At 42.5% G+C, this 25,790-nt stretch overlaps 1 protein-coding gene across 4 annotated transcripts in view; it reads right to left on the reverse strand.

The window, feature by feature from the left end:
• The window catches only part of PREX1 (phosphatidylinositol-3,4,5-trisphosphate dependent Rac exchange factor 1), a 144,650-nt gene that overhangs the window by 75,707 nt on the left and 43,153 nt on the right, over positions 1-25,790 (reverse strand). For 3 of the 4 annotated variants that reach the window (XM_042044418.1, XM_042044410.1, XM_042044399.1), the window contains exons 2-4: positions 9,478-9,549; positions 5,070-5,192; positions 214-318 (exon numbers count right to left, since the gene is read on the reverse strand). In XM_042044418.1, the coding sequence (XP_041900352.1) occupies positions 214-318; positions 5,070-5,192; positions 9,478-9,549 (300 nt within the window). Of the gene's footprint in view, positions 1-213; positions 319-5,069; positions 5,193-5,517; positions 5,622-9,477; positions 9,550-25,790 lie in introns of those variants that run through there. The other variant, XM_042044426.1, reaches the window with a different exon arrangement.

A 25,790-nucleotide genomic window follows, 5' to 3' on the forward strand; every position in this document is an offset into this window, starting at 1 on the left:
CTTCCTTGTTTCCACTGCAATCACTCATGCTGGTAGTGCTCAGTCCTGTGCCTCAACTCATCGGTGATTTCAATATCCCTCCACCCTGAGTGCTCCATACCTGGAATGGGTAATACCTGCAAAATACCCAGCATTCCTGGGATACCGAAGAGCTATTATGAGCACAGGGCAAAGTCAGACCATTCAGTCAAGAGTGCTAGAGAAGGTGCTTACCAGAAGGAATGTTCTCACTGCCGGGATCTTGTTCAATTCCATCAGCAGTCTGAGTGCTTTCTCGTGGTTGCTACAGTACTCCTCGTATACAAAGAATTTGTCTTTCTGCAAGGAAAAACGAAGTAACTTATTGACTCAGACACCACTAGAGAGATTATTTTGCCACAGTCTGTTACCAAATTCTTTACAAAGAGAGGTGGACTCCAACTGGCACTAGCATTGGAGTTTTCATGAAGTGTGTGGCACTCATCTAATGTGAATAATGTATACAGGTGTTCACTAATTCCTGACTTACTCTGTTGTAAATTAACAGAGACTTTTCTGAGCACTGAGACTTTCAGCACTTTTTCTCTTAACGCTTCACTAAGATCACAAATATTCTTTGCTGAAAGGAGGGATTTTGCTATTTTGAGATACTCGCATAGTCCATGAAAGTAGCCAAGAGCAAAACAAAGCCAGGAGCAAGGAGGCTGACCACTCCTGCAGGAGGAAGAAACACAGGTGGCTAGGAAGAACCAAGAAAGAGCCTGAAATAAGCTCTGAGATCTGGAGGGGAACCATAACACAAAGCAGTCAGCTGGAAATCCCCTGCCTTTCAGGGGTGAGAGCCAGGCCCCAGTAGGTTTGCTGGTTTACTTTGTGTTCTGAAACAAGCAGCAGACAAAACAGCTGTCCATAATTTCTGTAACTGGAAGAATTTCATCAAATACATATCAAATAACCAACATATTACAGATCCTAAAGGAAGGGAAAGATAGCTTCACAATGAGATTGAGGTACTAACACTGGGACATGTCACACCCACCAGCACATGCTGGAATGAAATCCCCTATTAAGAAATGAAGGTCAGCTGGCAGGTCAGGGTCTGCAAGTTCTGCTCTACTGATCGTCAGATTCAAAGACAATGCAACTCCTTGTATCTAACATGATCAGAGATGCTGAACCCATTGCAAACACCAGACATCTGGAAACAATGGAGTGATTCACAAAAGAAGCAGGAACAACTATTTCCATGCCCCAGAAGATAAGGCAAGGAGTGAGTTGATCCTCTCAAAGCTGATAGGAAGGGCTGGACTTTCAGCAGCTATGTTCAGAGCTTCTAGTATTGCATTCATCAGAATAAAAGGGGAGTCATGAGATTGTATTAGGCTTTAGGCAAAATGAATGGTTCAGAAGCCAAAAAACCCATTGGTTTTGAGTGCTTCTCGCAATAGTACTTTATTTCCTGGTTCAGGTTGGCTTCTATGCCATAATGGAGCGCTATGGAGAGGCACACACACAAGCTAGTTTGCATAGCAAAAGTAATTTCAAAGCATTAGTGTGGCACTCTGCCGGGTAATACAGGAGGCTTCCCAGAGCTACCATCTCAGGGCACCAAGCCATGCAACCAATGCCCTCGAGAGTTTGCTGTTGCATTCACAGCAGGATTCTGGTCTGAAAACATTCTATCTGAACGTTTTCATCTCTCCAGAACCTGGAAGTTAATTTTTCTGAGTTTTGATTGGACTCCTAGGATGCTTAGAGCTTCCTGTGTCAGCTGAAGATATCTGCAGCATCTAGCTACTTTTAAGACAGCTCACAGTGATCCAAGCAAAAAACTACTACCAACTGAAGCAGTTCACTAGCATGAAACCATGGGAATACAGCTGCAGTCACTGGATATTCCCTTTGCTATTGTCACAAGAAAAAGAAATTGCATTAACGTTAGTTTAGGAGAATTTGGCATTCTGGTCAGATGTTCAATGGTAGATACACATGTTCAGAGTCTGTAAAACACTTTTGGGTTTGGTTTATCACTAACCTGATTAATTTTTTCCCCTCCTTGTACTTCAAAAGAAAGAACCGAGAATAAATAGATGTATGTCCAAACACAAGAACAATGGTACAAAGCAAATAAAACAGCATCCACAAAGGGTATGGTGCAAAAGAGCTGGAATGCAGATGTTCAGGACTTTTATCCTTCAGCAGCAGCTGTTCATATTGCTACCGGGGTGCAATACTGGGAAGCTGCAAAGAAACAAAAGCTTCTGACCACTAGATGCAGGAAAAGGCAGGCCTGGGTCCACAGCACAATAGAAAAAAAGCAATAGGATTGTTGTCAACCATAAAAGCAGGAGAGTTACAGAGTAAAGCAGATATAGAATTTTATCCCACATTTTCTCCTCTCACCTCTCCTCAATTCCCTGGATGCAAACAAGCACCATGCTTGAAACTAAAAATAGCAGCCATTAACACAAGATCATCCATTACATCAGTGCACACAAAATGTCACTGCTCAGGTTTTTGACTGCAGCTTTGAGTGCCTGGAGTTTGGGAGGCTATATTTAGATCATGACAAAATAAAGCTCAAGACAGTACAATAATTATACACACACCAGAGTGTTTCCTCAAGTCTTTCCCAGCTGTACCCCATGCCGGCAACCCACAAGTATGAGAACTATGCTTTAAATTACTCTGTGTCTGAAGTGTTTCATTTCCTCTCTGGGTGATATTCAGTCCTGGGCTCTCCCATAGCCTGGTGAGGAAATTATCAGTTACATAATTGCAGATGTTAGCCCAGGAATTCTGAACCTGCAGTTGCTCTAGGGTAAAATGCAATTATGGTCAGAGATGTGACCACATAAAAATGGCACTTCCTTACTCAGCAAATCTGCTGGATACACATCTAGACCTTCTGTTTTGGTGACAGAAGTAAGTCTGTACTGTTCTCAGTTTGGTTAAAATAAATCTTTAACCAACAGTTTATTATCCAAATATGTTATTTTGGATCCATTAGTACTGCCCACAAATTAGTACAAATTTGAAAACAGTTTTGACTAGGAAAAAAGCAAGTAAGACATTTGGAAAACTGCAACATTTTATTTGGACATATTTTTAACAAGGCATGGCGTTTTCTTGTTTCAAAGCAAGCTGAAACCAAATCTTGTCAACATGAAAAACCTAAACAGAAGACATAATTCTCAACAAAACAATATCCCTGATGACTTAAGACAGTAAAACTGATCACTCATGCAACATTGCTCTGAAATAATGAGCATAACACAGGTTTCCCTAGAACAAGTTTCTAGCTGTTATGTCCCCAAACCTCTAGCAATATGGCAATATCAGAAACAAAGGATCTGAGAATTCTCTGCCCTTCTGCTTCTCACACCGTCACACCATTTCCTGCCCTGCAAAAGTGAGCCTGTGCTCACGAGGTGTGGTCACTCCACAGTTGGTGCATGTGCTCTCTCTGGCATTAAAGACATGTCCTACATGCTGTTTTAAGGCTGTAGACTGGATTTTGAATGAACGTTTAAGGATGTCCTTTACCATCTGTTACAGTCACACTGAACCACAGCTTCAGAATAAACTCTAGCATCTACCATCAGACAATGAACTTCTGATTACCCGACCAAATGGAGTACAGTAAGGTAGACAGTGTTTGTCTCCTGAAGGAAAACAATTTTTCACACCTGAATATCAGAGCAAGCACATTTCATCATCTCTTAAAATACTTCAAAAAGACAATGTTCATTAATTTCTTTTTTGGAATTCTTGCAAAATCTGCTGGCTTGCTTTAGGTGTTACTCAAGACTTGAATCCTTCTGAACTAGAGGTCCTTGGGAGAGTATCGGGCCCATAACAACTACCATTCCTTGGTGTATTCAAAAATGTCAGTGTGGCACTTGAGCACATGGTTTAATGGTGAACATGGTGGTGGTGCTGGGTTGACGTGGCCCTTGATGGTCCTAAAGGTCTTTTCCAACCCTGATGATTCCATGATTCTATAAAAGCAGTGTTCTGTTTCTGAAGGCTGGTGGACCATTGCCAAGTAAGGCTCTTCTAGGCCAAGACAGACCAGGAAGAGTCAGGCCTATGTAGACTAGAAGACATTAAGGATACACAGATCTCATGAAGAGGACCCAAGCACTGCAGTCTCATGGAACTCCACATGGTGAATCTGGGGATCGTTACAAGGATATATGACAGGCAGAAACTTAGAGAAAACATGCTCCACTAAAAAAAAATGCAGTGTCTGGAAAACAGTGCTTCAAGAATTCTCAAGCTATTCACCAAATTTGTAAGTATTTTGAACGCTGAGTTTCTGAAGAAAAGCACCTGTGCTAACATCCCGCTGCTGACAAGTACTGGATTCGTAATCAGGACTAAGAATGACCTTGCCAGGTGATCACAACAGCAGATATACCAATACATTCAAGACTCAGGGGTCTTATGTCACTTCCTCACTGCAAGCTCCCCCCAGGACGCACTGTGATTTGATGATAACAAAAAAGCAGCACTGAGAGTGTTTCAGCACTTCTTCTAAGCACATTGCAACAAGAGAACCTTGCCCAAAATGAAAGACCAAAGAACTGTTCCCCATTGTTTACCTGGGTAAAACAGAGAGAGCATGTGCTGTGAGAAAAGCTCCTCAGCCCCATCATGGGCTGCTCGTGGCAGCAGAGTATGGAATACCACTTAAACCCCGGCTTTCAACACCATGGAAGCACCTTTAGGAATACTGTTTCTGAGGCACTTGAAACTGTGCTGCTTTTTTGAAACTTTTGGAACAAAAGCAGACAAATTCTCAGCAATAAAGTGTGATCAGATGGGTGAGAAAAAAAGGAAAAAATTCAACAGGAAAAGGAAGAGTTTCTAAAAATACATTGTTGTTTAGCTCAATCATTGTTTGATGTGGTGTCCATTGTTCTAACCTCATTCACAGGTTTTTTCCCACCCTACCTCCAACTTTCATACAAGACACACATTGTCATAGTACTGCTACAAGCCTTAGAGATTAGGGCTTGCTAAGGGGCAGGAGAGTTTATGACAGGAAACTGTATTTTCAGATAGCATTAAGTCATTGTACTTACAAATTTTAAGAAAACATTTCCCAGTTCATGCTGAGACTGGGGTTCTGGTTGCAAACAAAATTCCAAGGCAGCCAGGAACTCCTTGTGAACACCAAGAATGTCTTCAATGTTAGAAAATAAGATCTGAAATATAAGGAGAAAAACATTGCTAGTTTATAATATATCTCAAGAGTTTTTTGCTAAGTAGTAATGCCAAAATACTGTGGAGCTCTAGACTTACCATGACAAGATCCAAAGCTCAGACAGGGACTTGTAAAGAATGAATTACACTGTATTTGCCCCTTTCCTAGCCCCCTATAAAAATCTTTATTGCTACTGAAGTCCCTGCTGTAAATTAAGGCTATCTTTGCAAACTCCTGAGCATGATAAATGCAAGCAACCTCTTTTAAGTCTTGAGAATATTTCCCTGAGAACAGCCAGGTAAATGGAACCACAAGGCCAAACTCACTTTGCAGGACACAGAAGCAGGGAGTAGCTTGCCTTTCCTTCCCATGTATTAGAAATCCCTTTCTGGAAGAAACGGACTTGAAGCTATCACACACAAGGGTGCACCTGTAAACAGGAGACAAAATCTCTGCCGTATGGAATCCAGCCTTTCACTGCCCAGAGTACAGAATAGTGAACATTTCTCATAAACCTCAAGAGCAGCATTTAGAGGTCCCTTTCACTGACCTCAGTGCCAAAAGGCACATGTAGGGGGACAGAGGCCCCTTGTTCAACCTTGTATTAAAACGTAATGGTACCAGTTAAATGATCTCTGTGATTAGAATATATGTGTGCTAAGGGGACTAAACTGCCAGGGTGAAAGATACTATACACATTATAAATCTTGGTCATTTTCATACAAATTATGAGAAGAAAGTGTCAATCTGTGCGTAGAAGATGGAATGCTACCACAGAGGGGCAGAAGTTCTGATGTGAGGTGACACCCATCAGTGCTGGCAGCCACTGGAGGGAAACCTGAATGGGCAGAGTAAATCCTGGAGTCTGCAGTGACATACGTGTTGCAGACAGTGTTTCTGTCGCTTTGCTTTAACTATGTTGCTTGCAAAGAGAAGATCTGCGGTGCAGTCAAACAAGCTTTCACATTGGAAGAAGCCTCCCAGATCTGGCTCAGTGAGCAGGTGACCCTAAAGAGTGAAGCCTGACAGAACCAGCCTTCCTCTTCCTGGCATTTGGTGTGGGAAGTGATCAAGCCTAACATCTCCGAACACTTCCCAAAATGCCTGACTGTAACACTAAACTCTTCAACTTTATGCAGTGGAATTTATTCACCAGACGTGGCACTGATTCAGCCTGGTGGCTGGTGATGTGGCAGCAATTCAGAGAAGCAATAATCTGTAAATTAAGTCTAATCATTAAAGATAGGACTGAAACCTCAATTCCTGGTTTAAAACCAGTTCTTCTCTGGTTTAGCAGGGGTAGACAAGATCAGGAATTCAAGGCTTTCCTCTCTGCAGGTAGTCAGGTTCAACTCTATATCTTCTATTATTCACAAGGATGGGCAGAGTATTTCTCTCAAACTCCTCCTGCAAGCTGGCTGCATGTGCAGAGCCAAGCCTGTTGCATCTTCCTTGTCTTTGCTTCCCTCTCCCTTCAGAAATTCTGAGATACAGTCGTGTGCACCATCATTAATGCCCACCTGTGCCTCAGAGCTCCTTTCTAGCTCTCAATAAGCTGAAAGATTCCAACGCAATTTGCACTGATTGGCTCTGAACCCAAAAAAAGTCCAGCGAGCTAGGATCCTTTGATTGCTCTCTAAAAACTTCCTGTGCTAATTCAAGTGGAGCCTGCAAGTGTTCTGTCACGGGGCTGAAAGTGATGTGATGATGCAGTAGCCCCTGCCTGCATTGCTTTGCTAGAAGCTGTGCCAGAAGGGGATTAACAAACAAGAGGAAAACATCTGTCAGGGATGATTTGATCCTTCAGGAGCAGTCTTCAGGGGTGTTTTTTGATCCAAGGAATATCTGTGCAAGCTAATGAATTCTGAGGTGATCAGTAAAGCTCTGCTTGCAGCAGAATTTGCAGGTAAGAGTCACTTGAAAATCAAGGCAGCAGACAGACCTTGACTGCACATGCTCCTGTGCCAAATCCAGTTACCATCCTTGTGCACACCCTCAAGTTGTACTGCCTTCAAACTGCTGTATCAATGAAGTGACAGCAGTGCCTGCTGTGAGCACAGCATAGTATTAACATATCAGGAGAGTTATTTCCACATGAGGCAATGTATAAATTAAAACCAATTTTTTATGATATTGCTGCAGCTGTTAGTCACTGGAGCACTTGTAAAGTCTGGGCCTGGCACAGGACTAAATGTGGCCTTTCCGGAGGGGGCTACAGTGGCTGAAGATTACTGAAATCTCTGGTGCTTAGAACCAGCTGTAGGAGAAATCTGCAAATAACACTGGCAGCAATAACCCAACTTATGTTAAAAAGCACTTTCTCCTTTTGCTCAGAGGTGAGCGACTGCTTGAATACCTCGTATTTTCCTCTAGACATTTCTGCCACGTGAAGAAAGAGTAAAGACAGGCTTCTCCTTACATAAGCTGCCAAACCACTTTTATAGTCTCTTCTGCCATAAGCCATCTCACAGCTCTCTGGTGACTCAAGACACGTAATAGCAGCAGGCAGATTATCAAAAGTCCCAACACCACCTTGCTTTTCCTGGGTCTACCAGCAAGGAGGGAGAAAGGAATGGGAAATAAAAACAAGTATCTTTCAGTTGCAGGAAAGAAAAATTATTTGGTATAGAGGGAGATGGAGGGTGGAAGGAGGAGACAATATTGACTATGGAAACTATGGACACAGGAAAACTGTGCTTTGTGATTCTGCTTCATCAGAAATAGGCATAAGCCTTTTATTACTGTAGGGAAGCTCTCTTATTGAAAGCTGGGTACTGTTATAACAGGAATAAATGAGGTCTCACAGTAGCCTCAAAAAGACCCCGCAGGCATTTCAAGAATGATACAAGGATAAAGTGGTACTTCCCCAGAGGAGTGTGAAGAAACTTCAAATACAAGTTCTGCTGAACAGGCTTTGTGGGCACTGCATCTGATTATATGGCAGTCCTAATTAATATTCATTTTGATGATATAAATAGTGATAGAATAGTAATTTTCACCAACATCAACACTGACAAATAGTTGTGTAGGTTTATTTTCATGCAGAACACAGTTTTTGCACACTTCTATGTACACAAGATCTACTGTCACTGATCACTTGTCTTCTTTTTCTTCAGCCACCTCTGAACTTACTCCAGATGCTGGATGGTGAGTTTTTGGAGAGTGGGGATATCCAGATTTGAGGATGGCAAGAGGCTGAGCTCCACAGAGCTGTCAGCAGTCTTGTTCCCAGCCCCTTCTGATGCCAGCAAGTCAATACCACACTTTGCTGGCCTGTAGAACTGACAGCCAACGTGGGGCTGGACCCCTGCTCACCTGGAACACCCAGGAAGGCTGGCACAGGAAATGGAGGGAGACATGTGCCAGCCGAGGGAAACATGCGCCAGCTGCAGCAGCACAGCTGGGTGTAACACACCTCCTGTGGCTGCCCTGCTCCCACAGGGCTCCAGGGCAAAGCTGCTGCTGATTCAGGAGCTCCAGGACCAAACACAAGTGCAGTAAAGCACCATCCAGTGGCAAACAAACTGTGCTCTGTCCCACTCATCAGTGGGTTTCACTTGCATACGTGTACGAAGAGGGATTAGGTTTCACGTGCACATGTGTACAAGGTGAGTTTTTAAGCCAAATTACTACAGGGAAGTGTTTTGTGTACTTATGACATTAATGAACAACATGCACCCCTGTGACCACGGGCCCCAGAGAAGCCTGTACCTCACAGTTCTCTATGTCCCTTAACTCTTTCCAGTGCAAAATTCATTCAGGAACCTCCTCACACAAGGGTCTCACAATACACAGACCTCCTAAAAGAACCCAAATTCCTTTCCACAAGAACACAAAGGAACATTCCTGCCTCCTTCTCAAAAGCCCTATCAATTTTCTATTGGTAGAAAACAGCAGATGCAAATTGGCTAAGTGAATACTATCAAACAAAACAGACAAGGGCTGTGGATTCCCTGCCTTTCCTCTCAAAAACACTGAATGGCCCCTTCGTACTCTACTCAGCATTTCACAAATCTTGCCAAAAGTTAGTATCTCTGACACTACACTGTTGTCAAATTTTACTAAAATTAGCTGGTGAGATGAAAAATTACTGGAAGATGACAGCTATAAGAATGGGCAAACAGATTGACAGATAAACTGTCAACATGAGCTCTTTTCCTTAGGGAACCAGTTTAATAATAAGCATCAATATGACAAGAGGATATTTGATATTCATATCCCTGAACCTAGCCTTTCATTGCATATCACTTTCCCTACCAAGAAAACTAGGAAGACAGAAGAAATACCTTAACATTCTCCTCTGTTATGTACTTCTCGGCTTTGTCCACTGCATTTTGTCGAATCCGGTGAAGAAATGCCTGCAGAGATGAAAAAAGATTTATGTTCAAATAGTTTGATAATAGTTTGATTTCATTCTTTTATTTCCTTTGGGTTCCCATCAACATAGTGCAGCTGATTACCTTTAAGACTGAAAGAATGTAAACATTTACGAACTCCCCACCACAGATGTCCAGGCTGCATGCAGCCACTACCAAAGACATTCCCTACAATGCTGTTGGGCTTTGCCTGACAATAAATGTATTCCCTTTGTTGAAGCTTTTAGCTTTAATTATTTGTTACTACCAGTAGACTACAGCAGGGTCCATTCACTTCTTTGAAGGTTTCTTGTGTCTCTAGGATGCATGCAGCTGTTCCGACCAGAGCAGTGGGCTCGACCCACAGCGAGATGCATGTCAGCAAGGGACTGCGAAGAACAACAAAGGGACAGTCACACTGCTGGAGCTGATGCACATCAGAGCCATGAGCTGGGGCTAGAGACAAGTTCAACAGTCTCAATATGCAGGAAAGGGAAATGGAAATCAGCAGATGGTGCCTGTGATACATTATCCTGTTCACTTTATTTTAGTTGGTTAAAAACAGACGAAGCAATGCTGGAACTTTTCACTTAGGTCAGGTTTTGCCTTCTCTCAGCTCTGCACAACTCTGGCTTTAAACAGCCAAATCAATAAAAAGCTCCAGGCCAGATACAAATGGACAGTGGTCTGAGTATCAGCCTAAAAAGCGTAACTCTGGCTACTGGAAGTTGGGAGGACCTACTTGCATTTGCACTGAACACACCCACAACCTATTTGATTCAGTGGGAAGGGTTTACAAAACACTGCACGGGATTTCTACCTCAAAACTCCACTGGTTTCACAACTATTGGCTAAAAGGCACTTCTGAACTGAGAGCTGAGAATTTCCCTATCCACAGGCATCAGCAGAGTTGGAAATACCTGCAGGAGAGGCTGAAGGGAAGCCAGGGAGGACAGAATCTGCTGCAATAAACTACATAACCTGTGCAAAGAAGGGAAGAGGGCTTCCCTCTCTGGTCTTCTCAGTGGTTTCTTAACTTCCCTCCCACACAAAGGAGTGAGTCCTGGGGAGTGCAGTGAACAAGGAGGAAAGAACTTCTCTTACCCACCTGAGAGAGTGAGGGGAAGTGGGTCATGTCTTTGTATTTAGGGCACAAAGCGGCTTTGTTACAGCTTGATAATACAAAGCCTTTGAAAGCTGAACTATTTCTGAGCAAGGTCCATGTCAGCTGGTGCATACTCAGCTTTTGCTTTTTGCCTTTTGCCTTCTGTGATCAGCAGCAGCTTACAACCTGGTAAGAAGCAATGTCACTGATCGAGACTTACAGCTTATGGAATGCCTTCGTCTCTGGTGTTTTGCTTGGAAGACAGTGAACATGTTCCTCTGCCTGACTTTCAGCTCTAAAAAGGGCACATCTCTGTTCTGGCTCAGGCATGGCTCTCTGTCACTCATCAGCCATTCACATTTTACAGGGCAGGCACCCGTAAAAAAACATTAATTAATGAGGCACAGAGACAATGCATTTGTTTTTAGCCCTGGATTTTCAACCTGCTTTTGAATAAATTTCAAGGTCTATAACCATATTGCTCCTCTAGTATTGCTAAATAGGAAGAAGATCTTGGCTAGATTCCAGCTAGATATGGAGAACTTGAAGGAGTTTGTGTGGACTTAGGAGCCTGAAGAATAGATTCCTGCATCAAAGGAACAGAACACACGGGCCAGTGGCAGAAGTTATTTTGTAAGAAGCAGCCAGTCCACCCTGCCAATAATCTGGCCAGGAACTCCAGTGCTCAGCTGCTCAGGAGCAGTCAGGGAACTGTCTGAGATGAAGTGTTCAGCATGATGACTGATGACAGGAGGAATAGCTGCTGCACTCCCACTTCAGTGTTGGGTGTAACAGCTGAGCATTAGTAACCAGGCATCTGAGTTATACAAGGTGGCACATCATACTAAAGTCATTCATTCTCAAACAGTAAGTCAGGCAGTGATTTTCCCTGCTTTAACCACAAACATGCTTGGAGACAACAAACCCAACTGAAATGATCAATTAATCTACACAATTAGCAGCTCCACTGGTGACTAATAGTTACCTGCACACCAGTCCCAGTACGATGGGTAATAATAGAGAGCTGTATGCAGAAGTGCAAATCACATTAGCTGTTACAGGGCACTCAATAAAAGAGCAGAGACTGTGTTAATCTGAAAAACAGCTTTTCTGTGATGTTTGCCTGAAAAGATCACTTGATGTGAGCACAAGAAAGGGACAAAAAGAGAGAGGAAAATCAATTGAAAAATAAAAAAGGCATAGAAGCAGAGAGAGAAGGAAGGATGAAAGACCTAGGAGGGAAACAGTCAGCTTTGTAGAGAGTCTTTCAAATTTCCTACAGCCTCTGATTTGCCTTAATGTGCATGGAAAGCATTCTCTCCAATAAAACAAGATGGTTACAAGAGGTTTTGGTCCTACAAATTTAGTAGTCTACTTTCCAAAATGCAATTTCCCCCCCCCCCCCGAATTTATCAAAGCTTAGTGGATGCAGAACACATTTGTTCCCCATTTTTCAATACCTACTGAGGTGCAAGAAGAATCTTTTGCAACATAGTCACTCAAATTAAAAGTATGAAAAACACAAGCTATTAAACAGCAGCTCACAAAGATAATGCTGCATGCCCCGTTCACATCGCAACACCACTTTCTTCCAAACCACTTCCTGCTTGGAAAAATCAACCCTTTTCCCAGAGATATTATCCTGACATTCAGGTCAGCATTTCCCAAACTTCTACAGGGATTTTTTTGTGCTACTTGTTTTATCAGGGTCTAAGCTCATCTGTACCAGCACTAGTCCTCCAACCACCTCCTTGACACAGACTCCAAGATCTATTACACAAGTCGTGTGCAACTCCTTTGGGGGAAGGGAGTGCTACGATCTTTCATTAGACCTATTAATTTAGCTGGAAAATTAGAGTAATTTGGACCAGGACATGACAAAAGTGATGCCAGAAGAGAGAAGGTGGTGGTGGATGAATAGAAAACTTGCCATGTCTGTATCTTATTTATGTTCCAAAATATTTTAAGGAGGAAGTAGTTGAAAGGGTAAAGGCTTGTCTGGCCACCTACAAAGTTACTGAGACAAATTTTCTCTGGCTGCTCCTCTTTTTGTGATTTTGTGTAGAGTGCTCTTCACACTCTACACAAATCACATATAAATTCAAGGGGTCTGGTCCTTGGCATTTTTCATAAGGAGCTTTCAGGGACCTCACAGTATAACCCTCTTCATCTGCAACACCTTCCATCTCTGTAGAAACTAGCCTCCAAGTGTATGTGAAAGCATGGGAGTCAGCTTTCTTAGGAGATCTTGAAAGTACAACCTGGGGACTCTGAAAATCATTCCTAGGACACTGCAAGATTATCACAATCACCCCTCCGTTGCAATCAAGAGCAGAGATCTCTACTGTGGCACGCTCTTGGTTTTCTCCTCTTTGAAACTATCAGGGATTACTGAAACAACCACCAACTGCAGATCACCAAGACACTGTTGAAGAGCTGAAACTGATGAACCAGCAACAAAAGTAGGCTCTCCTTCCTTCTATCTTCTTGTTATACCCTGGTCAGGACTTAAAAGGACAATGATTTCACAAAAAGCAGAGATAAGAAGACAACTGACAACATGACATCTTTCCTCCTTATCCCTCCAGACACTGCATTGCTCCCTTGCCACTCTCAGGGCTCCACTGTGCTCATACTGGGCCAGATCTGAGCAACCCAAGCTGTTTGCTTGGGCAGCAGAGGAGGAGAGGAGGACTGCAAGAGCCCATGGATCCAGAAAAAGAATAGGTCATGGCACAAGGCAGGGAAAAAATGGTAAACCAGGATGATTGATTTTCATTCTCCTGATAAAGACTGTGAAGGTCCCATTTAAAAATCTTCCATTTTAATGTGCTCAACATTAGGAAAACAGTCCACAGAGGACTTGGTTTGGTTTAAAATTCTGCTGTGGTAACATAACGTTTATTTGTGCACTGGACTTGTTGCCCTAGAAGTCTGCTATTTCCAAACTCAGCAGGCCACAGCTGATGCTCCTCATGTCATGCATAAGCACAGTTTATAGTCTGTCTTATAGTTCAAAGCCTTGCAGGATTCAAGGAGATCTATGACAAATTAGAATGAGCAGAATGAAATGCTTCCTTTCTGCTTCACATCATGTTGGACAAGTTCCTTCCAATAAATACTAATAGAAGCATACTACAAATCTTGAATGAAATTTAGGTATAGAAGTTCATTTCATTAATTATTTTTTAATGGCCCCATTTGTATCAAGGTGTTTTGCTCTTCTATTCACAATCCTCACAATCCACTGTTTCAATGAAACCTCATTGTTTTGAGTGTCCTTGCAGCACCTCTAAACCACAAAAGCACAGAGCATATTTAAAGGAAAGAATCTGCTAATTGTGAGTTGTTGTCACATGAAACAGTTGCACTGATGAAACTCATGAAGCAACTGGGATTTCTCTCAAATGCTTTTCAAATGGGCCTTGTTGAACTCAACTTGTAGCCTTAACTTAATTTCCATCTTCTATGTAGCGTAAGTAACAAAACGCAAATACTAGGGATGAGGCAGTGACAGTTCACTCACGCCCCTTCTCAAAATTCATGTTTAAAGCAGATACTTCCTCAAACATTCAGAAATAGCAAGAGACTTCTTACTAAATAGCAAGGCAGGCAAAGTGTGCCTGTCCCTGAGGGAAACGAAAAGGAGAACAGAAACAGACAGCGGTGAGGCAACTGGTCCCCGTGTTGCTGGAGAAACAACTTAAAGCACAATCCTGTAAAACCTGTTTCCTGAACAGCTGACTGGAATGTCACATTGCACTTAAGAGACAAGTGAGACAATTTTGTTAAACTCATCAGTGATCAGGAATGATTCAGGACATGGGTCCAGGGATCTAAATGAGCCTAGTATTTTCAGGGTTAATATTAATAAATTGCTTTACATTTGTGCCATCAATTGTTTAAAGCTTCTTGCAAGTGCACATATCTTGCTTCCAAGAAAATGTGCTCACAGCAACAAATTAAGAGGTGACATGAACAATAAATTCCAACATCTGACCATCACAAGCATCTTCACCTTCCAACTACAGCACAGGGGCCACACATATGAAAAAGAACTTGCAAGCATAATTTCAATTTCTCTTTTTTTTTCATCACTTGAATTAGTGTTGCCACTAAATGTGGCTGTTAGAAGTCTTTGCCTCCATACCAAAAAACCCCATTATCTTTAGCAAAGCAGCTTGAAGGTCTTGTGGGAACACAGCTTTACTGATACAGTCTGACAAATTAAAATAAGTGTTTGCTGAAGTTCATGTTTTAAGAGCAGGTGCATCCTTGCTCATGTTACTCAATTGTTAGCTTTGAACCTTGTCATCCTGATCATATTCTTTTGCTTTCTATCAGATATGCAGTTCATAAGCTAAAGCTCTACACAAATGACAGGAAACAAATACCCTGCATCCCATCCCACATGTCAACTGCAGTTCCTCACCTGCACTGAAGTCTGAAAGACAATTCAATAAATAACCTCAAAGTAACATAATGACTGCACAGGACTATTTAAATCTTTCAGCATTTCCCTTCAAGCATGTTGTAACTATGTGACTGCAGGACTTCCACTGACTGACTGCTCACAGCTTTGGGTCACCACCCAACTGGGAATCGAGACAGCTCAGTTGGGGGTGAAGCTGCTTTAGTTCTGTTGCTCCTGGCATGGCCTGCAGTGCTGTGCACTGTTAACCAAGGTCCACTGATGTCCATCCTAGAGACAGCTGGATTTTAAAGACAGATGAAGTACTTCTTGAGTAAATACAGACGACTCGTTTTCCAACATCTCTTCCTGTCCTGGGCAAACGCCAGTACACAATGTAGAATATGGGGCCTGACTCAGGTTTTTCAGCTGTGAAATTTAAGTTAGAATATTGGAAATCAGAAGCAACTCCTTTGACATTACTAGCATTACATATGTTAAATGGAGCAATACTGAAGCAACTGTACTACTTTCAAAGAGCCTATTACTGTACCTCTTACTGGCAATCCAGTATTCCCTCATTGCCCAATTACTGGTTGCTATATTAATATTTCTATAAAAAAACATTCTAAATTACCAGTGTCTGGAGAAGGAAGGAAGAACCAAAGCATCAGATGAGTGCATTATACTAAAATTCCTGTGTAGAGGATTTTACCTATGAAGAATGTTTTCTCTATAGTCTCTTAAAACAACAGAGCCACAGCTGTGAGAGAGCACCTCTGCAAAAATATTGTAGCTGAGATCTACAGGCAAATTAATTCATCAGCCAACAGCTGAACAGGGACTTGCCTGATAGACAGAGGTGTTTAGTAAGAGGAAACAGCACCAGAAATATCATTTATTGCCCTAATTTCAGGCTTCCTGTGTATCAAACTGGCTTTAAAGCCTCAAAGCTTATTGGTACATACTTATTTTTTTATCTATCCCCTGAAGAGGAACTAAACTATTAGCTAACCAAGAGGATTAAAATAAATAAATAAATAAAAAGTCACACACATCACGGAGTATCAAACACATTCTCTGCAAACAGCTCAGGCAGTCTGAGCTGTAGAAGCTGCACCACTGCTACTACTAAGCAGGAGGTCAAATAGACTCTACTGCACAGTTTTTAAAATGACACCTCTTTTACAAAGGTTACAGGTCTTCCATAATCCTGAGCTATGTTAGACGTGAAGTGAGGTGAACTACTTATAAAGATCATCTCTGCTCTAGAATATTCATTTCACTAGTTTTGAAAACAAGTTTGAAGACCTGTGTCTTCAGAACTATGACTCCCATATCCCTGAGGACAATGTCTTTGTCGCTCATATGCCCCAACTCCACCTCCACCCCTCCACTTCCTTCTTTTAAGGAGTCTCTTTTTCATTTCAGTTTTGCGTTTAGAATAACAATCATTTCACACACACAAAAACACGGGTGTTACAGCAGGCACCATCTCTTCCCACAGCAGACTGCATGACCATTTGCAAAAAAAGCAGATTCCACTTCAGGTGAAACTGTAAAGACCCTCAGAAAAGAAATGCAGCTTCAGTTGCAAAATTTAGATGTGTCACAAGGGAGATCCTTTGACCTGAAGCATACTTTCAATGGGTATTTTTTGTAATTGTATAGATGCATAAACAATAAATACATGCACACATATTACAAAACCACCACTCATACTGGCAATTTAATAAGCATAACTAAGCACTGATCATGGCAGTTTGAAACTTCTTCCCCACTTCTTAGTCTGACATATGGTGAATGTGGATAAATAGTAAATGAAATATAGAGAAGCATTCAGAAATTCTGCTATTTTAAATTATGTAAGTGCATGTATGAATAAAATGTTTGAATAAATAAACTTGTTTCTTTAAATAGTAGATAAGAGAAACAGCTACTGCTAATATGAAGTACATGCCTGAGATAATTCCAAAAATCTGATTTGTCCTTAGCCAATCCTGAATTATAAGGTTCATGCACTTATGACCACTCTTGGCTGATTTATCTTACATCTATCTTGTCATTGAGTGTTACACTGTCTATAACATCAAAGTTAATCAATCACAAAATACTGGCATTGCACAGCACTGGGATTTTCAGCTGTGCTTTAAGGACTCAGACATTCCAACTGCTTTCTTCTCACGTTGAATTTCTTGACAGAGGTCCAGCACAAAACGGTTTCTGACAACAAATCTCTGGGGCTTAAATGAGGATTCACCTCATCTACTCGCACCCCCTGAAAGCTGAAGCCTTCCCTGAGTTAGTGATCCAGGTACCCACTACAACAGAGCAATGGGCAGGCAACTTAAGAGGATGAGTCACTGTGCTTTAGGAGGATGTTGAAGAAGAGAGGCTGAATTACCACCTAGAAAGGTTTTCTCTTTCCATCAAGAGCGAGGCTGGGTGACAAATTTAGCTCAGACCACCCTCCTCTCCTGTACTCCTCTCATAGCACCGGCAAATACAAATTCCAGGGCAATGAGTGCTACTGAATCGTCTCTAGAAGTGAATCAGGACTGTCTCTCAGTCACTCATGGATGCTTAGAGACATGGGGGCACTGCAAGTTGACACATGCAAAATTCACATGCAGGGAACATTCTCAGCACGGTGGTATTCTGGGACTAATCACAAGTGAACTGATCTAGCAGCACTTCCCAGAAAAAGTCTTTTACAAAGAAAGCTCTAAAAAGATCCCGGACCATTATCTCCATTTCCAGCGTACTGCTGTTTACACTGGAATTCTGCAACAAAAAAAGGTCAAACCAAATTCATGCTTTGACTGATGGAGGAAGGTGGAACTGAAGGGAAGTCATAGAGAAACATGTTGCAGTGTTTCTCACTCCAAAGAGAGATCCCTTTCTTAAGGAGGAGTTGTTTTAATTTGAATTACAAAAAACCTTTTGTGAAGTGAAAGACAGGCCGGTGCTGCAGAGATCCATTGTCTCTCCTCTACCATTGCCCTGACCTCTGCTAGCCCCTCCTCCTCTCAGTCACTAATAATTGCATTCTCAGGCAGGTCAGAAGATCCCAATTCACTTCAGGGCCCCAAAAACTACACTTCTCACCTCTGAAATCCTTCAGGACCCGTTGCTATTTATTTCTGCATATATCCTGTACCCTGACTTCTCTTGACTCCTCTTCATGCTCTCCCTCCTGAAAAATGCTATCTCATTACTATAGACTTAAGAAAAAACAAACAAACAAACCCCTTCTCTTCTTTGCTTAAGCATGCTCTTTTGTGAGTATCTATGCCTGGATGATTCCAACCCATTCTAATATCAATAGAAAACGTATTTGTTTGGATTTTCAAAGGAACTTAAGAAAGCTACATGCCTAATTCTCTCAAGCCTTCGGAATATTCTCCCTTTTACTGGCCTCTTCACATCATTTTCTCTGTTCTACAATCACGAGATGATTTTAATCATCTTACTGTACCATGGCATTGTTCAAAATGCTTTCAGGACACAGTTTGGTTGAACAGTGTGGTTTACTTCATTCCACTACAATGCAGAGAAATAAATCCAGACAAGTCTATGTCTGCTTAGTCTTTGTGGTATTTTAACCAAAGTTTGTTTCAGAAGTAAGGGCCCAGTAAAAAACACATGAATTTTTCAGGATTTGACTCATATTACTTACATTCACTGTATTCACAGTGGAGAGATGCCTGCAGATTGCAACCAGTTCTAGATTAGAGGTGGCTCCAACTAGTAAGATCCTATCAGCACCAGGGGATGTTTACTCAGGTTTTGGGCTCTACACAGCTACTCCTTTTTCAAGAGGGAGGTAGAAGCATCAGAGAGACTAGAAACATCAAGTGGAATCCAAAAAAAGTAAATTCAAGATGACGAATGAAACTCTAGCAAAAATTAGAATTTCTTCAAATAATATTTCCAGATAACAATTTAAGCTGAAGAACTTGGATACCAGAAAGACTATTCTCTGCCTCTTCTACTCTCTTTCCAGTGATGGTGTCTTAATACATTAAGCATTAAATAGACAACACAGAGGAAAACTTTAAAATTGAATCTAGTCCCCTAAGGTCCATGGAATATTCTTCATTAGTTGCAACACAGTCTAGGACTTCACCTAACTGACGCAGACCAGTTCAGCTGCCATCAGTTCACTGACACTTGCTCTAAACTACCTGTGAATCTACATTGGGCCCAAATGGCATGATCTCGGGTGACCCACAAACTTGATCTACATTGCAAACATGTAACAAAATCCCAGGATCTTATTTCCCTAGGAACACTGTCTATGCCCTGATGATATGTACTTGAGATATTCTCTCATAAGCCAGTTTAGCATCAGACTTTGGATCTAAATACTGAGATAGTTTCCACAGGTTCCTTCTCAAGGGCTGGTCTATCTGGCCTCATTTCACACAGATGCAAGTGGCTAACAAGCTGAGCCAACAGCATTCTGTGGGCCTACATACACGTGCTGGGTTTCTATCAGGTTAAGGATCAAATCAAACTGCAAATGTACATACAATGTATAAATGCTTGTGATTGATTCTTATGTTTAAAAGGACCCAAGAGTGCAAGATGACTCGACAGTTATACCTTCTCCACTGATAAAAATCAGGGCTACAAAAGAACCAATCAAAACGTCAAAATGAAACAGTTCACCTTAGAGAGGGCCTCAGAGCTATTTGCATCAGCTCTCTTCATGCACTCACAGGATTCCTATTAATTAGTCTTCAAAACGAGGTAATATGGGGAGCACTGAAAACTGTAGGTCCTTTTCCAGAAAACTAGTCTAGGAATTGACAGGAGCTACTGAAAATGTCAGTGAATCCCTCAATTTCAAGAATATTAGCCATCAGATTTTTGGCAGCAAGTAGTAATAATTGCATTTAGGAATATCCATACAGGTATACTAGTTATAGGTGCAGTCATGGGTCAAGGGACTTAAACTCTTTAGTTATTTCTAGTTTAGGAGACTATCCTGCTACCTGCCTGTGCAGCAGCCACAGCCGGCTCCCCTGACATGCAGCGCTGTCTGCAGGGGCTAGGGCTGTGCATTCTCATGGAACCTTTCCCCCCCCTTCAGCAGCAGCTGGGGCTCTGGTGCAACACACAGGCCTTAGCATTGCTGGCCTTTGGAGCTTGACATTTCCCGCTGGGAGAAATCAGCTTCAGCGCCTGTAGTCTGAGAGTGGGGAAGGCAGCTCTCCATGGAGGCAGTGCAAAGGCCATAACATTTTTTTGGTTATCACCACTGAGTGAGGGACCTCTGATTGCTCCAAATCTTTTCTTTTAAAGGCAGGGTGGGCTGATGTTTGTGGAATTGGGTCTCTCCCCGTCCTACTGGAGCACACCGGGTACCATGAGATTCGTGCAATTTGAGCTGCTTTTATGAAGTGAACAACTCTCCTGACTATGAATCCTCCCACCTCCTAAAACCAGCAGTGAGGGCAGGTCTATTTGTGAGCTTAAGGATTAACCTTGTACAGGTAAATGGGAAGGAAATTAATCTGAAGAAGGACAATGATCTGAATTTTCGTCTTCCCCACACAAAAGCTGTAAGGCAATGTGACACATCACATTCCCCATCCCTTGAAATCAAGTTTAGTCCCTGAATTAAGGTCTTTATAAAAATTGCAGGATAGGCCATGCTACAGGTCTTCTCAGAAAAGAAAGAAGCTGTTTACAGATATTTCCATTTCTATATTTTGACATCACAGTAAATATTTGTCTATTATAGTTTGGTAATTCACAAAACAATGCTGTAAACAAAAATGAAAGGATTCCCCCGCGCCTGCAGGGGGCGCTGTGGCGCGAGTTCGGTCGCGTCTCCCTCACACAGCAATGGCGGGTGGGCTGGGCGGCGAAAACGGGCTGTAGCAGGAACCTCAGGGCAGCGGAGGGACCACAGATAGCGGAGCAGTAAATGAAATGTATCAGAAACTCTGCAGCTGTAGCTGGAACCGCGGGGCATCCCGGCAGGCAGGGGCTGTGGGGTTACACTGTAGCGAAAAACCCGGAGCAGTGCCAGAGAGGCGGCAGGAGCTGGGTAGCGGCAGCCCGGCTCCCGAACACGGCCGGGAGAGGCTCCCTCAGAGAGGGAATGGGTTCGGGGTCACGGGTTTCCCCTGAGGCACCCCAGTAGATGGTGAGGATCTTTTTTTCCCCAGCAAGTTAATAAGGTCCCAGTGCAATGGCCACTCTTACGAGCGAGCTCCACTCACAGTAGGAGAAGACAGCAGGAGACGGACCCTCGCAGTTGTGGCGAATTCTCCCCACAGCGATTTGAGCCTGTCTCCCCTCTGAAGCCGCCGAGCGAGAGAGCGCGAGGAGCTGCGCCCAGCCTAAACCTCTCACTGTCCCTGCCCTTCCCAGAGAAACCCCTCAGATAAGAGAGTAGCCAGCCGCAGCCCTCCCCTGAACCTTGGCCACTGCTTTTGTCTCCCTTAAGTACCGGTCGTTATTGTCTCTTAGCAACACATGGGAGACAATTCCCTGAGAGAAAGAAAACAAAAGGAGCAATTCTAACCTCCAACACAGTGCATTTATACTTCCTACCACAGGAAAGAAAGGAGCACAGCTTTTGGGTTGCCACTTTCTTTGCATATGCTTCACTCTCACCCGCTTAATGCACTTGCACGCACAGACGCGTTGCACCCACAGCTGCACTTGCAAAATCTGCCTTGATCTATTTGCAACTATTTACACACAAAAAAAGAGGAAAAAAAAAAAAAAAAAGAAATAGCATCTTTCACATGTTGGTTTAAAAAAAGAATTAGACAAATGAACCTCACAAGTACATTTTTATTACTACCCCAAAACAGGAACAAAAGGTTTGGCTGAAGGTCCAGCAGCTGCTCTGAGCTGTTTTTCCTAACCAGTCTGCACCATTCTGAAGTGTGCACCACCTGACTGCTCACGGGAATGGCTCAGTTTTCCCACCAGCTTGCCTATACTGCAATACAGTGGAGAGCACCGACTGTTTGGGAAAAAACAGGCATGAGAAAATCCTTAATTAATTATGAAATATAATGCCAAAATTTAAAAAACCCCCAGAAATCTCCCTGAAGGCAGACAATGTCATTCATGGGCCTTGGGGTTTTTTCTTCTCTTTCAGAACAGCACTACAGCCCTAAAGCCCACTGCAGAGTGGTCTAGAGCCAATCTCTGGCCACAGAGCACCTCAAACATCCTCAGAAGGCTTATTCATGTCAGAGCTCCTGCCCAGCTTTACACACCTAGAACATTTAGGCTATTCAAAAACGCACCCATTTGGGGTACCCAGACAGACCTAAACTCTTCACCCGATACTCAATGGTAACCAGCCACATTTCCTCTTGGACAAGTGGAAAATTATGCCATTTTGTCAGGTCTGAGAGGTAGATGAGTCTAAAAAATACCACCTGTCCCACTGCCCTAAGCCAGCCCAGAGCCAGGTTTCATAGTTCCCCTTCAAATACATTTGTTTTCTTGTAACAGACTGAAGAAAACCTCTCTCTCATTGTGGCATTCCTTCTCTGCATACACGTTCTTGCAGAACACAATCATATCACACACAGTCTTAAACTCCAGCTTCCTGTGAAACAGAGCAAAGAATTAGACCATTATATTTTAAACATAAAGGGGAAGTTGAGCTAATGAAGCTTGCTGCAGCCCATGAACTGAAGGGCTCCAGCAGGCAGACTGCACTCCCCAGCCTTCCCATGGCCTCTGACTGGCCTGGAGGGTCTGCGAGGCCGTGCTGCTACCGCCGGGCTCGTACCTGCAGGAAAAGGCCAGCTCCACTCCGAGCTATTCACAGCTGATGGGTCCAGTGCTCTGGGCTGTGGCAGGAGGGCGGTGCTGGTGGCTGTGTTTCTAATCTATGCATAGTCTAGAGCAAAGGTAAATGTAGCTTTGATATACACTTGCTCTTTCTTTACAGAGGCGCAAATAGATGGGAAACCTTAAAAGGAATTACTAAAATTTTAATTTTAGAAGGGGCTTGGTGATCAAAATAGTTTTTTCAAAGTATTATGATGCTTTTAAATGAAAACCAAATAAAATTGGACCTTCTTTCCTCTGAAGTCAGCTGTGTTACATTGCTAGGAAACATGAAGCACAATCCTAATCTGTTTCTGCAACCTGCCCTTTTCTCAGTACTGCCACAGCTTTCTCCCCTGCCTTACAAAAACAATTATTAAAGCAGCTTGGGGACCTACCACCAGGACAGAAACTGGAGCAACTATTTTCAATGTAGGTATCTCATATCTGCAGAGCTGCAGTTAGGATTAGGTATGACCTTGTTCACCACTCCATCCAGCTACAGGAATTGTCCCTGCTGAAGAAAGGGCATCAACCATACTGCCTGCACACCAATGCACTGGCTGTTGAGTTTAGCAAATCATTCAGGCTGCCATCTTCTTCAATACTTTCCCTTCAGCTGTCTTTTCATTAGAGATTGAATAGTAGCATCTACTATCTAGCAAAGAAATTCACACAAGGAGTTCCCTTTAGAGCCAATACTCCTGCCATTCATCCTATCTGCCAGTGCAGCATATCGCCAGTCACCTCAGACACTGCTGGTACTACTTCCCCCGAGGATCCATCTCTATCAGTCCAAAGAACAACTCTCTAAATATGCTGCCAAAGCAAACAGCTGGTTTAAACCTCATCTACCACATTTACACACTGGATTGAATTTAGCCTTTGCAAGAGTCCCAACTGCATTTGTGAACTCGGCTGATTGCCAGTTACTGAGTGCTCACACATAGCAGGGCTTTTATTTGTAATAAAATATTTAGAGTGGAAAAACACCACAGAATTTAATAAAAGAAACACTCTCAGACTGCCAGTGCCTTGTGGTGCATCTATGACGATGCTTGGAATTCCCTACATAAATAAAGCTGGAATTTAAAGTTCTGCCAATTAAATGTCTGTTTCAACTCAGTTTTGTATTAAAACAGCAACCAATTTTACTTATACAAAATAAAGTGTGAAGTCCTGGATTATAAATAGGCTCCGTTTGTGGGTATCTTTTCACAGTTACTCTGCCTAAATAGCTGACTGTTCAGAGAAAAAAAACACACCCAATTTGCATACCCAAGCACAACTGCATTAGCCAACTTAAAAGGCAAAATACACACACAAAGTTGCATTTAGACATCTTTAAGAAGTGTTGGTCATTCCCATAGAAAATGCAATAAATCTAAACGCGCTTTAAGAATAAGTGTTTAGAAGCTTATAGAGCCAACATCTTTTCTAGTGAACTGTTTCAGTCTTTGCACAGTAAAGGTACCAGGAAATTCTGGATGTTCTATCAACTGTCACACCAATACAGGATCCTTTACCTTTTTTTTTTTTATTTGAGCCACGTACCAAATTAAGGAACTGTGTTTAAATGCACTACAGATGGTGGACAAAGCAAAAACCGGAGGAAAACTGGAACTGCAACTCTTCCTTCTCTGCTAACAGCCTAAGCAGAGTGTCCTGCTCTCTGTACTCTGGGAATCACTCTTCTGAACTGGGAAGAGCCCACCTTCCTTTTTTTCAATCTACTGACACTGAAAGCTGTCCTGTAGTTTTCTTGGGAGGAAAGCTTAGAATACTCTCTGCTAGTCTTCTAGCAGGAAGCAGAAGAGAAACAAAACAAGAAATGAGACAAAAATCTCCAGGGCACTTAACGGAACTTTGAAAAACCAACACAAAGCTCTGACACCAATATCCCTGACAACACAAAAACAGCCATGTCAAAGCACAGAGCCTTTTTCCTGCTGTCAGCCACTTGGGACTGAAAGCAGGTAATACAAAACACCCATGAGAAACATCGAGAAACCACAGCAGGAAGTAATACGCACAGGATGTCACAGAAAGTATTTATTTTACTTTAATTCATCTCTGAAAAAAGTAAAATCTTCTTCAGGACAATGCTCTGCTGAAAGCACCTCACAGCCGGGAGCACATCACTGTGCTGTGTATGATTGTATGATTGGATTCTGATGCTTATTGTCTTTTCAGTTTTAATGGAAAATATGGTTTGTCATGCTACTAGTGCCTCCAGATTTGAGTGGAGCCTATAAGCATTACAGTCCCCTTATATATACACTGGCAAGGTGGCTGGAGTGTTTGCTTTGACTTTATTTCTCCCCTAGTAGGACGGTCCTTGAGGCACTGCAACATACCTCAATGGCAAAGGGTTGCTGTCTGCTCAGAGCCCTTTTCGGTGACTCCTGGCTCTCTCCAGCTAGCAATGCAAACGTTTGTTGGCTTCACTTACTGTTCTACAAAGCAACATAAGGCAAGATGCGATTACCCACAAGTCTCTATGCTACTTCTTGCTTTATTACTCCTAGCAAATGGAGTAGAAAACAGTAAAAGCAAAGCATTTGATTACTGCTTGCTAAGTACAGAACCTGTACAGAGCCTCTTTATTTTTTGAATGCCACAGTAAAGCTATGCATGACCATTTGGCTTGAAACAGACCACACAAATTACTTCCTGCTCACCGTATTGACTCTCAGCTGGTTGCTCTTCTATCACTGGCACCATACAATAAAGCACCAATCTCTGTTTCAAATGTACATGCTGATTGAATGGGAATAATTCCACAGAATTAGGAAGTGCTGACCTCAGTCTTAAAGGTGACAGGTTCCTTGGTACTGATGGGATTTCTGGCTCATTATCATAGCGCTAATTTACATGGCTTTTAACCATCACTCCCAATGCCTTGTCAATTAC

The sequence above is a fragment of the Corvus kubaryi genome, unplaced genomic scaffold, assembly GCF_017639235.1.
Source record: "Corvus kubaryi isolate FWS band 111438036 unplaced genomic scaffold, C.kubaryi_AGA036_p1.0 134, whole genome shotgun sequence".
Taxonomy (NCBI): domain Eukaryota; kingdom Metazoa; phylum Chordata; class Aves; order Passeriformes; family Corvidae; genus Corvus; species Corvus kubaryi.